The following is a 21759-nucleotide window of genomic DNA, read 5'->3' on the forward strand; positions in this document are numbered from 1 at the left end:
TGTGATTTTTTTCAAGTCCGTACTTCAATTTTAAAGGTACTTTTTTCGCCCCAGTAGGTCGATCGGTCGTCCCCGTAGAAATGCCCTTAGGTATTTAGTTTGGCAATAAGTATGGCATTCAGTCAGGTACTCCATTTTCAGTTCATCTTAAAAGTTATAAAAATATATGGCTTCTAAATACTCACTATTTGCCAGGGGGGACAACAGTCCTCAAATCATTGATTGAAAATCCAGTCCTGTTGTCTCCCCTAGCCAGGGGGGACAACAGGATTTCGAAATCCTGTTGGCTCCCCCAGGGGGGCCAACCAGGGGGGACAACAGGACTGCACCGTCGAGGCGTTGAAACTTACAACTACATACATACAATTTAGAAGTAACTTATTAGTAATCTGTGATATTACCAACATAGTATTCTCATTGGAATATTAAAGACCTAGGTAGTTAGAGCTAGAACATTATCATTATCATCCAGCAATTTTTGTACAAGTTAAGTTTTAATACTTATGAGGGGAGAAATTAAAGAAAAGTATATAGTCTGAGCTACAGGCACTGTAAAGTTTCATCAAAAACCTGGCCAGTAGTTTTAATGTGATTAAATAACAAACGCTCGTCCATCCATCCACAAACACAAACCTTTGCTTTAATAACCGTAGTTACCACTCCTTAGACCCGATATACAGACAGTACCTATTTTTAAGCGACAGCGCACACTGGGCGACAATCGCGGCGATTAGACGCCGCGACTTGTGTATTTCATACAAGCTAATATTATATCAAATTGTCTTCCAGAGTGCGCTGTCTGTAACCTATTAAAATAAACAACAATTCGAACACAAGTCATGCAAATGTGCAAGGGCCCGCCGGAGCAATTCATCGAGACAGAATTGCATCTGAATTTATGTTAGTTCGGCGAATTCACGAGGAGAGGCCTTGAGACTCCGGCCTCGGGGGACGGGGCTTTCCTCGTGTTTATGGAGCCGCACTCGGGGAAATTAACGGGGTTTGACAACGACATCACACAACAGGGTTAAGAGATTGTACACACTTAAAAAATATTATAATTAAAAACCAAACTTCGTTCGTTCGTTTGTTTTAGCCAAATGACGCAGTGTCCATTGCTGGACAAAGGCCTCCCCAAGGATTTCCATAACGACCGGTCTTAGGCTGCCCGCATCCAGGTTTTTCCCGCGACATTCACCAGATCGTCGGTCCACCTAGTGGGAGGCCTGGCCAGTGCCTGCCTAATGGGAGAAAAGCGTTCGGGAAGGTATATGGATCTGAAAACCAAACTTACCATTGAAAATTAGGAGAGCTATGTAAAACGACGTTGGATTGTAAATTCCTCACTGTTTTCGATGACGACCCGGTTTTATGGAATGAATGTTATCCGTTTTCAGAAAGGTTTCATAAAAATCTTCTCAGAATGCTTATGTTATGCTTTATTATGTTTTGATGTGTGAATTTAATAGATATCCTTATTCCACATTCATGAAATTCATTTAGCATTGTAGTAAAACTAAACATAAGAATCACAACTTTGAAAGAGTAATAAAAGTGTCTTTCTTTTTTCCAGATGCAATTGGTGGTCCGGTAAGTGATATTATAAGCTTGCATGTTTTACAGGATTTTTTCATGTTGTAAATGTGTATTTCATTGTAAAGTATTTTTATACAGACAAAGATTTTTATGTCGTTTATTTCAGTTGATAGCGCGTGATATTTTCTGTGTGCTCTTTTTCACAGCAAAAACCTACTTTACGTCATTCTTGTAGAATTTATACGATAGTAGAGTCTAGCAATACTGAGTGCGTCCCACGAGAGCGTCTCAAACGTTTGTTCGTGTTGTTGTTTTTATTTTTTTATTTATTATTATTTATTATTTATGTTGGCTCCCAGGGGAACTAGAATGCACTTATTGGCGGTTCAGAGCTATATTGATCGAAATGTTCAGTTAGGATAGCGAAGTAATATAGATAACTAGCGGCCGCCCGCGACTTCGTACGCGTGGATCCTGTTTTACCCCCTTTTCTCGAATTTTCTTTGCTATAAACCTCACGGAGCCCGAGACCTTTCCAACGAATGCAAAACCGTGGAAATGGGTTCGTGCGTTCTGGAGTTATAGCGTCAGGGAGGAAAACCCGACTTATTTTTATATAGTAGATAAAAGTAGATAAAAAAAATGACATAAAGTCAGTAGGTAGCAAAAATAAAAGCAGATATTTTCTATGTATATCGTTTTATTATTGACAGTTCTTGATCCACAATCTAGGAATGGCTTCATGAATTTTCAGAGATATTTTTTATTCTAATACATATGCGGAATTTCTTACTCATGTTGGCATTTAACGAAGTAATGGTTTTTAAACAACATAAAAAGTTAAGTTAAGTATCATTATATTTTTTTTAGCAAAGATGATGACCTCGATAGTGACACACATTAGGTCAGGTCACTAAAGAGAAGGTCCAGGATCCTCAACTAGAGTACAAGATTAGTACCTGCCAAATAGAAAATTATATTTGCCCAATTTGAATAGCTCTAACGCGAATTATGAAAATGAAGCGCAGGTGCAATGAGTGCATACAATATTCATAAACCGTATTTAAATGTGAGCTCGACTGGTAGCCGTCTACTTAAAATGAAGTGGTATCTAATAATTATACTATACGTACGAATATTAAATAAACGTAATGGTCGAGTGGGTATCTTGTATAGAATACTAAGTAGGCACTAAATAGTTACAACTATTAATAATAATAGGGGAGAGTTCGGTATATTGTACCGCCGGGTAAATTGTACCACCCTCATATTTCGTAAAGTATTTATTGAATGTCTTTAATTGCAACACTCAGCGATACACAACTAAAATCAATTAATATCGGCCATGTGGTTTTTGCCGTGACAACTAACACGTGTGTTTTATTTTGAAAAGTATTTTTTCATTGTTTTCAAGTAACTTTTGACAATACATGTTTAGATTGTAATTTTGTTAAATTTAATCACAGGGTGTTTCTAATACCTATATTATTTAGAAGCGTAAATTAGTGTGGATTACAATTATTTGAAACATTTTTCGGTATTTATAAGCTGTATTTTTTACCGATTTTTTAAAAGCACTATCACCTAGTTGGCTAAATTGTACCACATCAAGTTGTATGGAACTTTGCCAAAGGATTTTGAAATTTTTTTTAGTAAATCATATTTTGAAGTTATAATAGGGTAGTTATGTTTGACTAACAATAAATGAAAGCAAAAGACTGGCAAAGTAGATTAGGTACAAGTGTGCGTTACGATAATTGGAATTACAAAACTTGTACTCAAAATCGTGATAACGTGTAAAACAATATCGATTGTCTATGTTATTAACTACTGTTCCTCTTCGTTTCCTAATTTGTTAAGAATGTATCGTATAATATTTTGCCATAGTTTTTTTAAAGGCTTGAAATTTATTGAAATCCAATTTAGTAACCCTGTGGTACAAATTATCGAACCGGTTGGCTAAATTGGACCGAAGCTCTGAACTCGTACTTTGTTGATTTGTGCTAAATATACAACAATCTATTTAATTAATACTTATGAAATAGTAAGTTGAATAATGTATCTTTTATTATATACCATGGACATTAGCAAAAACAAAAGAAAACTATGTGTAAAATGGGATTGAAAAAAACTGGTCCAAATTAGCAGACTCTCCCTTACAATAAATGCTACATTGAAAAGGGTTTATAGTTCTGCTCAAACACGACAACATATTATGTTGTAAGTACGAATATCGGAATCTAGAAATAATAAAAATAACGTCTGTAATGGACAGTTGGGCAATAAGTCTAACACTTAAGACAGACGCAGATGGTATATTCTAAAAGTTTTCTCATTCATGTGAAAACTGACTTTTTTTCTCGGAAATTGAAGGCCGTATATGTTTCATTCATATATTTTTTCCGGAAGGCTAAAATTAGTGACTTACTTACTATACAGAAAACGCCATTGGTTAAAACAAAAACTGCTGCTGTTTACACAATAAGCTATTTGAAGACTGCGTAGGTAATATTCCGGATTTAAAAATTGTTTTTTTCTTATGTACCTACTGAGTTGAATGAAGCAATTTATTTATGTCTTTAATCATAAATTGACGTTTTTTATACTTTCAACGAATTATCGAACGTAGTAGAACGCCTCAAAAGCTTATAACTCACGTTTTTTATGCGTTCAACGAATCATCGAACGTAGAATCCATGAAAAGCTTATGCCTTATAGTCTATTGTTTCATTTGAAATACCTTTACAACAGCTGCACAAAAGCCACTGCACAGCTGGAGTGCCTTAGAACATCTTAATCGATTCCATATCAGCCCCAGTCGGCCCATCGGAGGAGCTGGCTGCTATCTCGTATTGTGATGTTGCAGCAACTATCGTAGTTTGTCTGTTTGGATACAGTGCAACGAGAACAGCCAGTAGGTAGAAATGGGTAGAGTTTTCAAAATAATTTTACAAAATAATAAGCAACATCAGGTTTCATTTTGGTTAAAATAAAAATAGTGTTTTATATTTCAAAATTTAATAGAAATTGCCCAAAATTAAAATGATGATGTTTTAATTAATTACAAGTGTAAACGTGTTTTTTTTTTCAGTAACATACAGCAAAAATTAGAATAAATGTGGCAAACAAACAAGGCATACATTATATTTAGAAGGGCTGCGAAAATAATCACATGTATTTTCGCAGCCTTTCTAAATAAAACAACTACTTACCTATATTACTTGCTAGAGCTAAAGATACTAACAACAAGACAGTGACAAAAACCAGTGTGATTTTTTATTTTCGTGAATCAAGCAAAATTTCAAAGTTACCTGTGTTTTCTTCCTGAGCTCTGTCCTCGCTTTTGCAAGCACAGAGCGGCGTGTCCTTCATCTATTGAGCGTCGCAATCGCATCGACAGGACATTTTGATATCGCTGCAGCTGCATTAATGATGCAACTGTCTGTTCTGAATTGACTGGCGTACAATGGAGAAGTGCGGTTGCTTTGAATTATATTAGCGATAATAATTTTAAATTGCACGTGTGCTTTCAAATTAAATAAAAATAATATTACATATGCTTGTATTCTACAATGATGCAACTGTCTGTTCTGAAAACGATCTCGAAAATAGGTAGCAATATTTTGAAAAATTAATATTTTAATATAGCACCTGTTCAATCTACTTTTAAAGAAATTTGAAGGTAAAGGATAACAATAGAGAGGTAAGATAGAAAAAGTGGTCGGTATTATTAATAATAGATTAACGATTTTGTAGGTCTACAACAATTAAAATCACAAAAAGAACAAACATGCAATAAATAGTAGGTATGTAACTACATTGAGGGTGGGTTGCACCATCTTATTTTAACTTTGACAAACGTCAAAAATCTGTCAAACTCCATACAAAAAGCACCGGTTATCGTCATAGTTACGGTCAAAGTTAGGTGGTGCAACTCAGCCTAAATGATAAAGAGTGGGTTGGTAACATCGCTTAAGGTGGGATTGCAAGCCAAGTAAGGTGAGAAATTATTTTGTCGAGAGTGCAACGACAAAATACTCACTCGAATCAAACTTTCTTCCAAAATACTTGCAATGAAAAGCTGAACAGCCCTATCTGCGTAATTTTAAAAATACTAATGCCGAATTCAGTAAGAGACCCACAGTAAATCTTAACGGAGCTCTCTATTATTCGCAGACGCCCTCAAACGGTGATCCGGTCCATTAAATGCATAATCACAATAAAAATGAAATAAGTAGGATCAGTGCTTACGCCCCCAGATGTTATACAATTTGCTTTAAGGTTATGGTTTTACGAGTAATTTGAATCTCGCAGTAGAAAAATGTCTATAGCGAGGTTTAGAATAGCAATAAAACTTGCAGAAGATGACTTCCACAAGCTGTTTACTACTGTGCAAATAGCTGCGGCAAGCTAACTTCTGCAAGATTTACACGGTGATGACAGCTTAAGGCACTCAACTTCTGTTTTCATTGCTAGTCTTTAACCTCGCTTATTAGAATTTTCATGAATGTAAAAATAATAAAGCTTAAGTATATTGGTTTGAGATATATTCGTGATTTATCTGATTAGATTTACATGAGTTAGTCTCTATTAGTGAAATGTAATGCATCGTAATAATATAACCACCATCGCAAACAAAGATTAAAAAGCTAAAATTATAAAAAAATATGCAATAGTTATCCCCACCGTAATCTCTTCAAAAATAGCGTCTAGAATAGAACCAGAAACTAAAATAACTTGTATGAAATGAGCCCACTCACTTGGCCTGCGCCTTGGCATAATATAATTCCCGTCGCCGCCCGCGCTCACAGGATTATTACAATTAGACAATGGCTTCAGATTACTGCTGAAATACAAAGGCCGTATCAAAAGGACCGTGTTCCCGAATTGTCCCGCGAATCGTTTTAATTACTGTAACTATGTCTGGGGTATATTATCCATGATAATCCACTTTAATACCCTAAATAGTATCGTTAGCTAATTTTACTGAAGCCTCATTCAAGATAGTTAATAATGAAAGACAAAAATTAAACCGTAGCGCAGTTCAGTTTTAGTCCACAGAAATACATATTTATTTAGTATCTCTATGGATAACGACATCAAAGCAAACCACGAGAAAATAACATAATACATAAATAATAACTAAAATAATTTTGGCACTAAACAATGTCCACTTCACGCTATCTCTATTGCAAATCTGTTTATCTTACAGGATCTTCAGCTTAAAAATCAACAAAACCCAGTGTAAACATACCAAGTATTCCAAATCAAAACTTTCAAGGTTAGAATCGAAATCCATAGCATTGCAATTGCCTTTAATGTCTTTATCTATAAGTTACGTTTCAATGGAGTAAAATTGTTATGGTTATCTATTATAATGTGCTCGTCGCAGCATCCCACAAACTCAATGACTTAACACAACCATAAGAGCACTGCAGCCGCTAGTCCCACATCTAGATGCTTTTGAAAATAACTAAATTAATATTGTATACTTTGAACATGGCTTAAACGTTGCTTTGCTTTTTCTGCGCGCTTTTGAGCTTTATTGACATTATGCTGAGCTTTGTTTGCGCGCTTATGAGCATCGTGGATGCGACGTTGTGCTTTGTAGATGCGCCTCTGAGCTTTCGACAGCGAGTAGTCAGCTTTGAGCACGTCAAGCTGTGCTTTTTCTCCTCCAAAAAAAGCTTTGGCTACGCCTCTCTTGGCTTTTTCTACGCTGAGTTGGGCCCTGTTAACGTCAGCTTGTACTTTGGCTGCTCCTGCATTGGCTCGGTTGATGCCTTCTTGAGCTCTGCTAGCACCATCTTTGACTTGAACTACTTCTTGGAGGATCTTTGCAGCGTAGGGCTGTATTGGGTCGTAGACTTGTGCTTGCTGGCTTACTGTGCCGTCGTTGCAGTACACCTTTAGGCTGACAGTGACGGTTTGGTTCGAAGTCACTAACACTTGGGTCAGGTTTGGCACGACCACGTTCAGGTCATCTTCGTCATTGCATACTTCTGCGGCTACGCCGACGACGTCGCACACCTGCGTGATGGTATAAATAAAGTAGGTGCTTAGTTATAAACTAAAGCCTTGATATGGGCCAACTTATGTGAGACACAGTAGATATTAACTTAAAAGCAGACATATGAGCATGACACATGCTGAGCGGTGGCCATTATTGGTTCTAACTCCCTTTAATATTCATCAAACTGTGTGTGTTAATTTTATGTACGAACCAAAAGAAATGTTTTTCTTTTTTTCTTTCTTTCTAAATAAAAAACACATTAGTTTTACCTGTGGAACGGCCACTACACTTTCTTGAGTGGTTGCTTGTAATTCTACTATCCGTCCGTCCAAAGTTCCTGAAACAGTTCATATCAGTACTAGTATTATCTGATGAAGAAAATGTAGCGATATTTTTCATAGCATTAGTGGGACAATTTTCATTTGGGTTTTTTGCGTGGACCACAAATTATACTGGACGTTGCTAGAGCTGTTAGTACTCATAAGCTCTTTACATTGTGTGGGCTGTAACAACTGAGTTCACACCCCAATTAGGTTTTATAAGCTCACATAATGCTTGATTTATCAAATTGTGATGTTCATAACGAACTGAAAAAGAATGTAGACTGAATTTTATGTCTAATGCATTAAATGTTATCTAAGTACCTACTATTCTTGTGTAATTATTTATAGTTAACTTTTAGTTAACATTTTGTTCTTTTTTGATGGTTTTTAATTTCAAAAATTAAAAGTAAAATGAATACAATATGGACTTACCAAATGAGTCTGATACGCATTTCTGACCAAAGCTCGTCACATTTAACAAAGCGCTTGCAATAAACGCAGCGCCGAACAGGTAGCGGTTGAGTGCCATGTTGCCCAACTGATCCTGCGACTTGTCGTACTTGTCACGGAAGCCTGACAGATTGTACAAGTCCACTGGACAAACCATTTATACCAATAGATGTTCTCGAACAAAAGAAAGCATGCAAGATTGATGCCACACCAATTTATTTAATGACTTCACTTTGTTTATCACTAGGTCACCTGCGAAAATCCTTGTAGCTGTAATTCTGTAATGATGTTTACATAATTGAGAATGTTACTAGGTATGCAAAATCACTTGAAACCTATGTTACAGTTAAGCTTTTACATTTACAAATACATTAGTTTTTATTTCATTCAAAAATACCCAGTAGTTATGATTTTATAGGCATTCAAAGTTCGCTTAAATATTGAGTCCCGCCGACGGTCACGTGACCCCGTGTGACGTACATTCACAGCGTCCGCTCACTAGAAAACGGATATAAACATACTTAAATAATTTTTTTTTGTAAATACAAACTTATTATACATATTAACACCCAGACCCATCACAGAAATTAAAATTGAACCAAACCCAAACTTGATGCGATTGTGTCGTTTTATTGCGAATTACCTTCCAGCTCCATCATTAGACCCCGATTACTATATAGAATTAAAATACTCATCAATACAAAACGAACGAGCCCAAACTCGATGCATTTAAGTCGTTTTATTATAGAGTTCCTATGGCCACCTTCCAGCTCCATCATCAGATCAGCTCCATGTCATCATAATATTGCATGGTCATCCAAATCACATGTGTTTGCGAAATTTCAGCTTAATCGGTTGCCTGGAAGTGGGTCTTAATTCAGTTTGCAAGATTCCACCCATACAAATATGAGCCAGTCGTTGTAATATGACGTCACGCGCATAAAATGGCGGGCCGGCCGCCGCCCGCACTTTTAAAATTGAATATCTTGGAAACTAATTGACGTATCGAAATAATTCTTTCACGTGTATTTTTTATTTTTAACAGAGAATACAGAAAGCTAAAAAACAAAATTAGTGAACATTCTTCATTACACACGTAGTACATGATTAAGGCTTGGTAGCACCATCTTACTTTAACTTTGACAAACGTCAAAAATCTGACAAACTTCATACAAAAAACGCCGGTTATCGTTATAGTTACGGTCAAAGTTAGGTGGTGCAACTCAGCCTTTTGGATATCAATGTGACTTATTAACGTGAAAGGTTTTTATTGTTTCGAAACACACGGAACATGTTATCAGGGAAATGATGTTTTCTTCAACTTTACGTAATCCTTTTGTGTACACGTGTTTGTAGATTGCGTGTAAACTGTAAAGCTACTTAGGAATTAATTAAGCGGTTACTGTTCCATGGTAAAGTATATTTTGTAAGTCTCTTACAGTTTGTAATGTGGAAACTATAATAATTGGTTTCACTTATTTCCCTCGAATTTAATGCATGATATTCTATACATAATCCTACTAATATTATAAATGCGAAAGTTTGGATGTCATGATGTCTGGATGTTTGGATGTCTGGATGTTTGTTACTCTTTCACGGAAAAACTACTGAACGGATTTTGTTGAAACTTTGCAGTATTACTGTTTATAACCCAGATTAACATATAGGCTATAATTTATGACGATCTGTGACATACTAAATTTCACGCAGGTGAAGCCGCGGGCAAAAGCTAGTATTTTTATAAATACAGAATGTATGTAAATACAAAATTACTAATAACCCCGTTAGCCCCTCGTGGTACACTGAATATGCTTGTGTTACGAGTGTCACCACAATAGTCTAGCGTATCGCAGCGGGATTCGAACCCACGTTTCTCCGATCACGAGTCGGCCAGTCCGAACTCTTCGCCATTCGGCTATCGTGGCTTAACCGATTGAGTCCCAGACGACATTAATTAATGTCATAACAATTGATTATCTATTGTGTCTAGATTCGCGGAGCTTGAAGGATTAAATATGATACTACATAACAACTTGTATCTTCAACCCTGTTATGATACAAACGCTACACCTCGTATTGTTTGGGGATATGTAGTCTACAAAATATTTTATTCATCCGCACTTCCTAGTTTAAGTAGCTATATGATGTTAGTCCGACAAAACTACGATTGTATTATACAATACTTACCTACTAACATTCTTATGTTTTGCCAGAACTTTGCAGATTAATTTAATTCATATTACAGTATTATTCCACGAAATGAATAAACCTTGGACATTTTGCGCCATCTAGCCTCAAAATCATAGCTTCAAGTCTGATTCAAAAGGGATATAAAAAATATGTACCACAACATAATATTATCTTTAATCGTCTGAGCAATAACAACTATACGAGTTTCCTACAAGTATTCAAATAAAGATTTTGTTGTTCTATAACATTTTATTATCTTATCTTTTTACGAGTATTCTTGCGTGTGTGAGAAAAACAAACAAAATCTCTAGGTAAGTTAGTAACATAAAACTAATTTATTAATCAGAGTTTTTCAGTGACAGTTTAAGTGACTATTCCCACCTCTCGTTCCCATCGCTGCAACTCCTGTGTAGCCAGGATCAACAGCTTGATCGCCAATAAAAACTCAACCAGTGAAGGTCAAGTTTATCCCTTTGTGTCTTTTAGCAAACCTCAATAATAATAATATTTTTTTTGATACAGCCGACCAGGAATTGAACCTGGGCCTCCTTTCGTTCAAGGCGATTGAATGCCACAATGCTAGCGGTTCATTACATTCTCGTTTAATGGGATTTTAGGGAGCGGGATGGATAAATAAATAGTGCACTTGTTTCAAATTATATAAATTATTGTTTATTTTATTTCACCAGTTACAACAATTTTCGACAATAACATAATTGACGAATTTCAGTTCACATTTGTAGCGTTATTAGGAAATTTGTATTGCTGACTATTCGTCATGTCATTAACTTCTTCGGAACTTGAGCTAGAGATAGAGCTCGAATTTGAGTCTAGTTCGACTGAACGTTTTCTCCTTTCATTCTTACCAGCATTTTGGTTCACAAATTTGACCTTCCTCGAATGTTTTTTAGATTTGCCGTGCTTTGATTTTTTGACTATGACTTTAGCAATACTTGGCTTACTTGGTTTATTATATTTGGGAGCAACTTTTACTACATTTGCATTTTGTGCAGTCTCATCTTCTTTATTTACATCTTCTACAGTATCATATTCTGAAGTTACATCTCCATATTTTATATTACTCGCTGAACGTCTACCAATCTTATGGGGATTCTTTTTTGTAGTACCTATAATCGTTTCGTTTTGATCAGGTTTGGGTTCAAATAAGCAAGATATTGTCACGTTTAGTGCGATCAAGTCAAAGAATTGATGATGGACGTGGATTGTGGTTAGATTTGTTATTTTCAAAGTCCATGGATGCGTGCTGCAAGCAGATGCTTTTACGCCCACAACGTGTCTTTCGTGCAACAGGCTTAGACATGCATCCTGTAAATAAAAATGAAATATTAACAATTTTAGTCATAGTCATAAACGTTTACCTATTGCATCATGTTGCAACATTTGGATCTTAAATATTAATACAGAGTCCCGAAACATAATTCAGTTTTAAGGGAGTTAATTTACTTACAGCAGGAACTTCTACGTCACTATCAGTATCATAGAGATTAACGACAATCATACGCGAAACTTTATCAGATGTTTCAGTTCCTGGAAAATTGAAATAATTGTTATAATAAACACACTGCTTTAAATTAAGCTTGAAGTAATTACAAGAGTAATTATGGCGAGAAGAAAATTACTAGACATTTTTTCATTGACGTTATTGAATATTTACAGCTTATTTCTTAGAAGAAGTAAATCATAGCTGAATGTATCGAGTGTCCAACTCTCTCGACTAAACCACAGCTAAGAATTTATTACCTATTATACATGGTATTTTTTAATGTTTATCATTACATACGAAAGAGCTGACTCACCGTAAGAATCTTCAATGCAGTAATCACTATCTGCTGTTACTACAACCGCAGTTAGAGTCATCGCGTGAAGGATGACGCGACCCAACATGTTAGCAAACTTGTCCCGAGCGATAGCCGATGTTCTCTCCGAGCTCTGAGCTAAGATTCTCACTCAATTTATATCCTTTGTTCTTGCACACAATGAGACCCTAACAAGCCAATAATGTGGGCTTTTCACACTTAAATCGCGTATGCATAGTTAATTGGATCGTAATGAATCGAAATCGAGATAATAATACTCGTATGTTATCAGTAAGGACTGGTTTACATTGTCTTGAATAAAATACGCAATTACTCTGTCTATAGAATACTAGCTGAGCTCGCGACTGCGAATGCGTGTAAATATAATAGTTTGAATAATATTCCTGTTTTTTCAACATCTTCTTTTACTGCTCCGCCCCTGTTGGCTGAAGGGTGATGTTATATCCTAATGGACTCGATGGGCTATCCAACACAAAATATTTTTTTCAAATCGGACAAGTAGTTCCTGGAGATTAGCGTGTTCAAGCCTATATTAAAGGGGGATTTTTGAGGTTGTAGTATGTTTTAATGATAAAGTATAAATAAAACGATGCTTTAGACATTGCAATTATTTTATTTGCAAATCGATGGGAGTTTTGCTTCCAAACTCACTTTTTTTTTTCATTTTTACTTTGAGTATTACCTATATCTAATCTCTAACACTAAGTTGCTGGTTCGGTTTAACCTTGCCTGTTTCTTGTTTGTTTCGCCGTTGTTTATTGTTCTAGGAGTGATAACTATAGTATAATTAATGGACAGGACTAGTTCCACTTCTGATTCGTAACATTATTTACAGAGTACGGATCATTGTTATCAAATTCTTCTGAACTTGAGCTGGAACTTGAGGCAAATGATAAGTCAACTCGTTCAGCTGCACGTTTTCTTCTTCCATTCATAACAACATTTTGACTGACAATCTTTACTTTTTTGGATTTCTTTCCCTTACCTTTTTTCTTAGACTTTTTTATTTTAACGTTCTCCGAAGTCTTAATTGAGCTTTTTACAATTTGCTTTGCTTGTTTAAATTTTTGTTTGTCCTCCTTCTTTGCCTCTTTTTCAGGTTGTTTATCGTTTTCCGAAGATTTTAATTTTTGCTTTTCAATTTGTTTTGTTTTTTTAGATTCATCTTTTTCAGAGGGCACTTTTTCAGAGGTCACATTCTCAGTGGTCACATTCTCGGAGGTCACATTCTCGGAGGTTACGTTCTCAGAGGTCACATTCTCAGAGGTTACATTTTCAGAGGTCACATTTTCAGAGGTGACATTCTCAGAGGTCACATTCTCAGAAGTCACATTCGTAGAGGTCACATTCTCAGAGGTCACATTCTCAGAGTTCACATTCTCGGAGGTCACATTTTCGGAGGTCACATTCGCGGAGGTCACATTCGCAGATGTCACATTCGCGGATGTTACATTCGCGGAAGTCATATTCGCGGAGGTCACATTCTCGAAAGTCACATTCTCAGAGATCACATTCTCAGAGGTCACATTCTCTGAGGTCACATTCTCAGACGTCACATTCTCAGATGTCACATTCTCAAAGGTCACATTCTCCGATGTAACATTTTCTGAAGTGACTGAACCTTTGCCGACATGTTTTTGATACTGCTTGGCTCTTTTCAAATTTTTGTTTTTACTTTTTCTTACCTTTTTAGATGTTTTTTCTGAGGTCACATCCTCGGAAGTATTATTTTCAGAAGTTGAGTTTTCTGATGATTCATTTTCTGCCGTCAAGTTTTCTGATGTTGCATTTTCTGAAGTAGCGTTTTCTGATGTAATATTTTCTGATGTGACATCTTCTAAGGTTACGTTTTCTGAAGCCACAGGTTTAGCTTTGCTTTTAGTTTTTTTACTTGAAGAACGCCTACTTCTATGATTATAATGATCATTTTCTAAAGCAGATTTCATTGATCGTTTTTTTCTAGAGCCATTGTGGTCATTTTGTTTTATTTCGACATCATCATCCGAAGACACGTTATTTACAGCGCGTTGAGCTCTGAAACTTACATTCTGAGAAAGATATTCTTCTGAAGTCACGTTTTCTGACGTCACGTTTACTGACGTCAAGTTTACTGACGTCACGTTTACTGACGTCACGTTTTCTGACGCCACGTTTTCTGACGTCACGTTTTCTGACGTCACGTTTTCTGAAGTCTCATTTTCTGATGTGACTGAACCTTTGCCGATATGTTTTTGATACCGCTTGACCCTTTTCGAATTTTTGTTTTCACTTTTTTTTACCTTCTTAGATTTTTTTTCTGACACATCCTCTGAAGTATTATTTGCAGAAGTTGAGTTTTCTGATGTTGCATTTTCTGATGTTGCAATTTCTGATGTTGCATTTTCTGAAGTGACGTTTTCTGTTGTAACATTTTCTGAGGATACTTTTTCTGAAGCCACAGGCTTAGCTTTACTTTTATTTTTTTTACTTGATGAACGTTTACTTCTATGATTGTTATGATTATTTTTGAAAGCTGATTGCATTGATCGTTTTTTTCTAGAGACATTATGGTCATTTTGTTTTACTTCGACGTCATCATCCGGAGACACATTATTTACAGCGCGTTGAGCTCTGAAACTTACATTCTGAGAAATATATTCTTCTGAAGTCACGTTTTCTGATGTCACATTTTCTAAAGTTACATTACTTGCAGCACGTTGAGATCTAGAACTGAAATTCTTAGAATAATCTGCTTCTGAAGAGTTCCAACTCTCATTTCTGTAAGAATAATATTGTGAAGTTACATTTTCTGACGTCAATTCTTTAGATGTTTCATTACTCACAGAACGTTGAGCTCTGGAACTTACATTCTGAGTCACGTCACCCGTAGCATTTTGTGCTTTAGGGCGATCACTTTCTTTCTCACGTTGAGAGTTCCAACTCTCATTTCTGTAAGAATAATATTGTGAAGTCACATTTTCTGACGTCAATTCCTTAGATGTTTCATTACTCACAGAACGTTGAGCTCTGGAACTTACATTCTGAGTCACGTCACCCGTAGCATTTTGTGCTTTAGGGCGATCACTTTCTTTCTCACGTTGAGAGTTCCAACTCTCATTTCTGTAAGAATAATATTGTGAAGTCACATTTTCTGACGTCAATTCCTTAGATGTTTCATTACTCACAGAACGTTGAGCTCTGGAACTTACATTCTGAGTCACGTCACCCGTAGCATTTTGTGCTTTAGGGCGATCACTTTCTTTCTCACGTTGAGAGTTCCAACTCTCATTTCTGTAAGAATAATATTGTGAAGTCACATTTTCTGACGTCAATTCCTTAGATGTTTCATTACTTACAGAACGTTGAGCTCTGGAACTTACATTCTGAGTCACGTCACCCGTAGCATTTCGTGCTTTAGGGCGATCACTTTCTTTCTCACGTTGAGAGTTCCAACTCTCATTTCTGTAAGAATAATATTGTGAAGTCACATTTTCTGACGTCAATTCCTTAGATGTTTCATTACTCACAGAACGTTGAGCTCTGGAACTTACATTCTGAGAAAGATATTCTTTTGAAGTGTCATTTTCTGAAGTCACGTCACCTGTAGCACTTTGTGCTTTCGGGCGATCACTTTCTTTCTCACGTTGAGAGTTGGTACTCTCATTTCTATAAGAATAATATTGTGAAGCCACATTTACTGATGTCAGTTCTTCAGATGTTTCATTACTCACAGCACGTTGAGCTCTGGAATAATTTTTATTGTAAAAATCATGTTGTGAAGTCACTTTTTCTGATGTAGCATTTACTGAAGTTATGTTTTCTGAAGCCCCAGTTTTAACTTTGGGTTTTTTTTTTTTACTTGTTGAACGTCTACTTCTACGATTGTAATATAACTGTTTTAGAACTGATTCCAATGCTCGTTTTCTTCTGGAACCATCGTGATAATTTTGTTTTACTTCGACGTCATCTGAAGAGTTATATCTTGTAGCACGATGGGCTTTTGAATTGTAATATTTGTTAAAATTATCTTCTGAACTCCCACTTTCTGACGTCACATTATCAGAAGTTACATTAAATGTAGCTCGTTGAGCTCTGAAACTAACATTTCTAAAAGAATAATATTCTGAAGTCATATTTTCTGATGTAACATTTTCTGAAGATACATAATTTGCAAAACCATGAACCTTGGGGCGATTGTGGTCACTTGATGTTTCGTTTTCATTTATAGGATGAATGCGAGCGCGATAAAACGGCAACGCGCAAAATACTACAATTTTAACATTCACCACCCCTTGGGGAACTTGCCGGTGAACGTATATTGAAGTTAAGTCCGTTATTTCCAAAATCCAGGGATTTTTGTCACAGCCTGATGCCTGAACGCCCACAGCTGGGGCATATCCACAAACCTGTAGATTTAAAAACAGAACATTAGAATTTCATAGCTTGTAATCTTAAATAGTTTATAAGACATTTTACTCATAATAATTACACTTACGAGGGGAATTTCTTTATAAGAATCTTTTTCTTGAAAAGTAATGAAAGCGGTTTGCTCATCTAGTTCACCCTGAGCATATCCTGTAAAAGTACAAAATATAGGATAACCTTTATTATTATGTTTTGATTGAGTCGCAAACAATTGTTTTAGGTCCAAATGAAAACTAAACAAAACGTGTGGCTGGGCAGATTTTGACGGTTTTAAATAATAATAACTATTTCATCATCATCATCATCATCATCATCATCTCAGCCATAGGACGTCCACTGCTGAACATAGGTCTCCCCCAATGCTTTCCATGTTACCCGGTTGGTAGCGGCCTGCGTCCAGCGCTTTCCTGCTACCTTTATGATGTCGTCGGTCCACCTTGAGGGTGGACGTCCCACGCTGCATTTTCCGGTACGCGGCCTCCACTCCAGAACCTTGCTACCCCATCGGCCGTCAGTTCTGCGTACTATGTGCCCTGCCCATTACCACTTTAGTTTGCTAATCATCGGGCTATGTCAGCAACTTCAGTTCGTTTAAGGATCTCCTCTATCAATTTCTATTTGTGAACTTTGTAATTTTTTTCCCATTTAAGTGTTTGAAAAGATTTGGATAGTCTGTTTTATCTAAAAACTATGTTTTCCTAATTTAGACATATGTATGTACTAAAGGAAATTTGCGTGCCGCTTATCAAGCAAATAAATGAATTTTGATTTGATTTGATTTGCACACTTACCATAAAAGTCTTGATTGCAGTATTCACTAGTAATTTCCGTCAGGAGTGTCACTAATATCGCCACACCAAGCGTGGTGCGACGCGTCATGTTGAAACTGCCCGAGTTCTGAGCATAAGCTTTGGTTCAATACATTATTTATACTTATTGTGTGGTAAATCAAATGAAACTACAATACACCATAAACTTCATACTTTAATAGCTAAATATGCATATTAATTGGATAGTAATAATTAGAACTAAGATAAACATGCTCAATATGAAAAAGAGTATTTCTTGGAAAGAACCGAATCATTAGCTTTGCGAAACCGGAATTTTTAAATTGTATTTATTTGGTAAATATGTATGATTTGAGGTCGTGAATTCAGTAAAATCATGTATTCCACCTTCTTTCACATCCTAAACGTATGTGCCTTGTATTGTTTTCTCTTGGTCACAATCTCAACGACGTTTAATATGCTTTAATATGAAGTCCACGATTAGCTAAGGGTGCTACATCATATTGCTCAAATGTTAGGTTGGTTGAGAACGAACATATTTGTAATGGATTGACTGATTTATTTTTATCAAGTCACCATAGTTAGAAAGCCTATACTTAGCTTGAAGTAAGAATTTTGGTTACAATGTGTAGTGTGGTTTGCGAACACAGATTCGAGCGATTTTCATGGATAGTTTTGATAGAAACTCTTAATATGGTATTATGGTTTTGCACCATGCATCAACGGATCGTGCAAGCTAGCCTTAATGCGTCATAACTCTCTAAATAACTTTAGTCTTGACATTGTACTAAGAGCATAATCGTACAGAAATTAATGGCAATTAGAGCGTATCAAATTAAATTAAAAGGTATTAATCACCATTTTATCGGTGGAAATACATATTTTAAACCTTACATCATTTTGTATTTTAATCAGAGTAAATACCTTTTTAAAATGGTGCGAGTGGTGATGAAATTCAGTATTTCAGAAGGACTTCAATAATGAAACAAATTCACCACTACCGTAGGGGTAGTTTTAATGATTTGGATTAAAGGGTGCCAGATAAGGGTATTCGTAGATATACAGGATGTCCCGTAATGTAACGTCAAGCCGAAACTGGGTGTTGAGGCAAGTTATGCTAGTTATCAGAAAAATATAAAAAAAAATCTATGTGGCATTTTGTCAAAATAATAGGCATTTAAAAAAAATCAAAAAATTCTACTTCCGGTGACGGTCTTTTTACTCGTGTTGCCACAAATCTTCACTTTTTCCAAATTTTTTTTTGTTATGTAACCCTGAGTAATGCTTCTCTATATTGTTATCAAAATTACAAAACCAGCTGCTCCAACTTGGATGAAAAAAATACATTATTCCCAAAAAAAATATCAAAATAAAAATTTTGCCTAGTTTAAACTGCCTGTACTGAAAAAAAATTGTACTACGCGACTGTGGCAAGTGACGTCATAATTTGGCGCATTTAGTAAGGAATCCAAAATGGTATAACACTTTGTAAAATCTTGCTGTGATTGTCGACAATTTTTGTTTATTGGAAATAATCCCGTTTTTAACTTTATCTATCTTGGTTAAAAATATTATTCTAATGTGCTCAAAATTCAAGTTTCTGGCTTAAGTGAGGTGGAGAAGCCATTTTAAAAGGTATGAGCGGGACGGAGAGGGCCATCTTACCAAGCAGGGATGTTATGGATATCCGTAACCGTAACCGAAACTATCGGATATCCGAAATAAAAAAATATCCATAACCGTAACCAAAACTGATTCAAAAGTTACGGATAGTTTCGGATAAAGGCGGAGTCTAAGGGTACCATTCCAAACTGCAAAACTCTATGAAATCTGCAGTATATACGCCGCAGCTGCAATGCCGCGCTGCCGATTTCATAGTTTTGCAGTTTGCGGTTGCAGTTTGCGGTCTGCGGCCCGTCTTGGAATTGTACCTTAAATCTTAATATTTGTTACCAACTTGTCTGGCATTCGCTGGCACCATCTAATATGCCAGCCTGTTTTACCTTTATCATACATAGGTGTCGTCTTAGTTGGTACATAAGTAGCTATGTGGGTCACGCTCACGCAGCATCTTGCTATTTGTATTATACCTACATTTTTGAAATTCTAATAATTCCGTAACCGAAATTATCCGAAACTTTCGGATAATCTGAAATGATTTCATATCCGTGACCGTAACCGAAACCGGTATAATATTATTCTAATATCCGTAACCGTATCCATAACCGAAACTTCATATCCTTATTATCCCTGTTACCAAGTACAAGTGCTGGCAGAGCAGGTAGTAAAGGCGCGCGCGCACGGGTGACTTTTGTCACAGTATGTCAACTACTAATTGCTGTCATGGTGACAAAAATTTCTGTGACTGACTGCACGGTAGTCAGTCACAAAAACTTGAATTTTGGGCACATTAGAATAATAATTTTTAACCAAGGTAGATAAAGTTAAAAACGGGACTATTTCCAAAAAACCAAAAATTGTCGACAATTACAGCAAAAATTTACCAAGTGTTATACCATTTTGGAATCCTTACTAATTGCGCCAAATTATGATGTCACTTGCCACACTCGCGTAGTACATTTTTTTTTCAGTACAGTCAGTTTAAACTAGGCAAAATTTTTATTTTGAATTTTTTTTGGGAATAATGTATTATTTTCATCCAAGCTGGACCAGCTGGTTTTGTAATTTTGATAACAATTTAGAGAAGCATTATTCAGGGTTACATAACAAAAAAAAATTTGGAAATAGTGAATATTTGTGGCAACACGAGTAAAAGGACCGTCACCTGAAGTAGAATTTTTAGATTTTTTTTTAAATGCCTATTATTTTGAAAATATGTTACATAGATTTTTTTTATATTTTTCTGATAACCAGCACAACTTGCCTCAACACCCAGTTCCGGCTTGACGTTACATTACGGGACACCCTGTATAAATAACATCTTAGTCATATAATGGCATGTTAACGGAGGGAAGGACTAAAATAAGTAGATTATTGAAGTTTACAAGAATTTATTATTTGAGTACAATTAATTACATCTGACATCAATTGAATTTGTCGTTAATCTGATAAAAGTTTTGATGATTATTTTAGTTTTTACCATTAAATACAGATAATTCAACTTGTTGTCAAGCTTGACTTCGAGCACAAGTTCAAGCGTTTGATCGTCTTAAGGCCTTATGCTTTATTTATACCCATTGTTTGCAGAATACAATAGAAGTCTATTTCACCGTATCATTTTTAGATAAACCAAATAATATGCATTTTATAAATCAGTAGCAATTCCGAATGACTTAACATTGCCATTGAAAAAAAAAAAAACTGATTCATACTAATTTTTACTGTATCTAGTACCTAAATATGACGCTACCAATTATGTCAGATTGCTCTAATGTAAGCAATGTTACCAAAATACTTGACTATGTCAATATGTTCGACGTAAATTATCGTCGGTGAGACTGACATCTCCACAAAGTCTTAGGCCCAGAACAGACGGTGAAACGCAACTGCAATGAAACTGCAACTTTCTGATGATTCTGATAAATGAAACTGAAACTGAAAGTTTCAAACTGGTCGCGTCATGTGTGGTCTCTCAACGGACGCTATGGCAGAAAATTAGATGCAACTCAAAAGTAATTAGCAGTTGCAGTTTCGTTGCAGTTGCGTTTCACCGTCTGTTCTGGGCCTTACACTAATGCATATCGACCATAATTATTATTGCCCAAGGCACTACACGCCGCCAAGCAACGTCGGGGCCAGCTCTGCCGTGGTTCCTGAGATTACACTTCACGCCCGAAAGGGCTAATAGAATCTGCTATGGTCAGGGTATACAGCAGTGTGTGTCAATTACCGTTCTATCCACAATAGGTAATATTAGGTACTCGTATGTCTCTCTTAAGCAAACTATAGACAGTCGACAATGAATTCCCGGGTAATAGTTATTAAAGATGTTAGCAGTAGATATCGTTTTAATCTATTTATACCTAAGTTGAATGAGATATTTGGAGTGAATTAATTTATTTGATGAACTATGAAGTTACTCTAATTACTCTTACCATAGAGGTAACGGGACTATTCCCACCTCTCGTTCCCACCACTGCAACTCCTGTGTAGCCAGGATCTACAGCTTGACCGCCAATAAAAACCCAAACCAGTAAAGGTCAAGTTTGTCCCGGTTACCATAGAGGTAGTTTCTTACTAAAAAGACTGTTTAAACG

General features: G+C 36.0%; 2 protein-coding genes across 2 annotated transcripts; both read right to left on the reverse strand.

The window, feature by feature from the left end:
* Window positions 1-11194: 11194 nt before the first annotated feature.
* On the reverse strand, window positions 11195-12463 carry LOC135088395 (uncharacterized). The gene is made up of 3 exons (XM_063983243.1): window positions 12330-12463; window positions 11981-12060; window positions 11195-11838 (listed from the first exon to the last, which is right to left on the reverse strand). Exons 1-3 carry the CDS (start codon window positions 12415-12417, stop codon window positions 11239-11241), a joined length of 768 nt encoding a protein of 255 aa, XP_063839313.1. The 5' UTR covers window positions 12418-12463; the 3' UTR covers window positions 11195-11238.
* Window positions 12464-12754: 291 nt separating this feature from the next.
* On the reverse strand, window positions 12755-17633 carry LOC135088198 (general transcriptional corepressor trfA-like). The gene is made up of 3 exons (XM_063983089.1): window positions 17546-17633; window positions 13336-14778; window positions 12755-12768 (listed from the first exon to the last, which is right to left on the reverse strand). Exons 1-3 carry the CDS (start codon window positions 17631-17633, stop codon window positions 12755-12757), a joined length of 1545 nt encoding a protein of 514 aa, XP_063839159.1.
* Between the last annotated feature and the right edge of the window lie 4126 nt (window positions 17634-21759).

Source organism: Ostrinia nubilalis, chromosome 3 (genome assembly GCF_963855985.1).
Source record: "Ostrinia nubilalis chromosome 3, ilOstNubi1.1, whole genome shotgun sequence".
Taxonomy (NCBI): Eukaryota; Metazoa; Arthropoda; class Insecta; order Lepidoptera; family Crambidae; genus Ostrinia; species Ostrinia nubilalis.

Excerpts from the sequence above, each read along its gene's own strand:
- LOC135088395 (XM_063983243.1), bottom strand. The coding sequence starts at position 12,417 with ATGTTGGGTCGCGTCATCCTTCACGCGATGACTCTAACTGCGGTTGTA. Across the intron at positions 12,061-12,329 it reads CTGCATTGAAGATTCTTACG|GAACTGAAACATCTGATAAA; the intron begins GTGAGTCAGCTC and ends TCAATTTTCCAG. Across the intron at positions 11,839-11,980 it reads GTGACGTAGAAGTTCCTGCT|GATGCATGTCTAAGCCTGTT; the intron begins GTAAGTAAATTA and ends TTTTATTTACAG.
- LOC135088198 (XM_063983089.1), bottom strand. The coding sequence starts at position 17,633 with ATGACGCGTCGCACCACGCTTGGTGTGGCGATATTAGTGACACTCCTG. Across the intron at positions 14,779-17,545 it reads CTGCAATCAAGACTTTTATG|AAAAAGTATCCTCAGAAAAT; the intron begins GTAAGTGTGCAA and ends CTGTGGCTTCAG.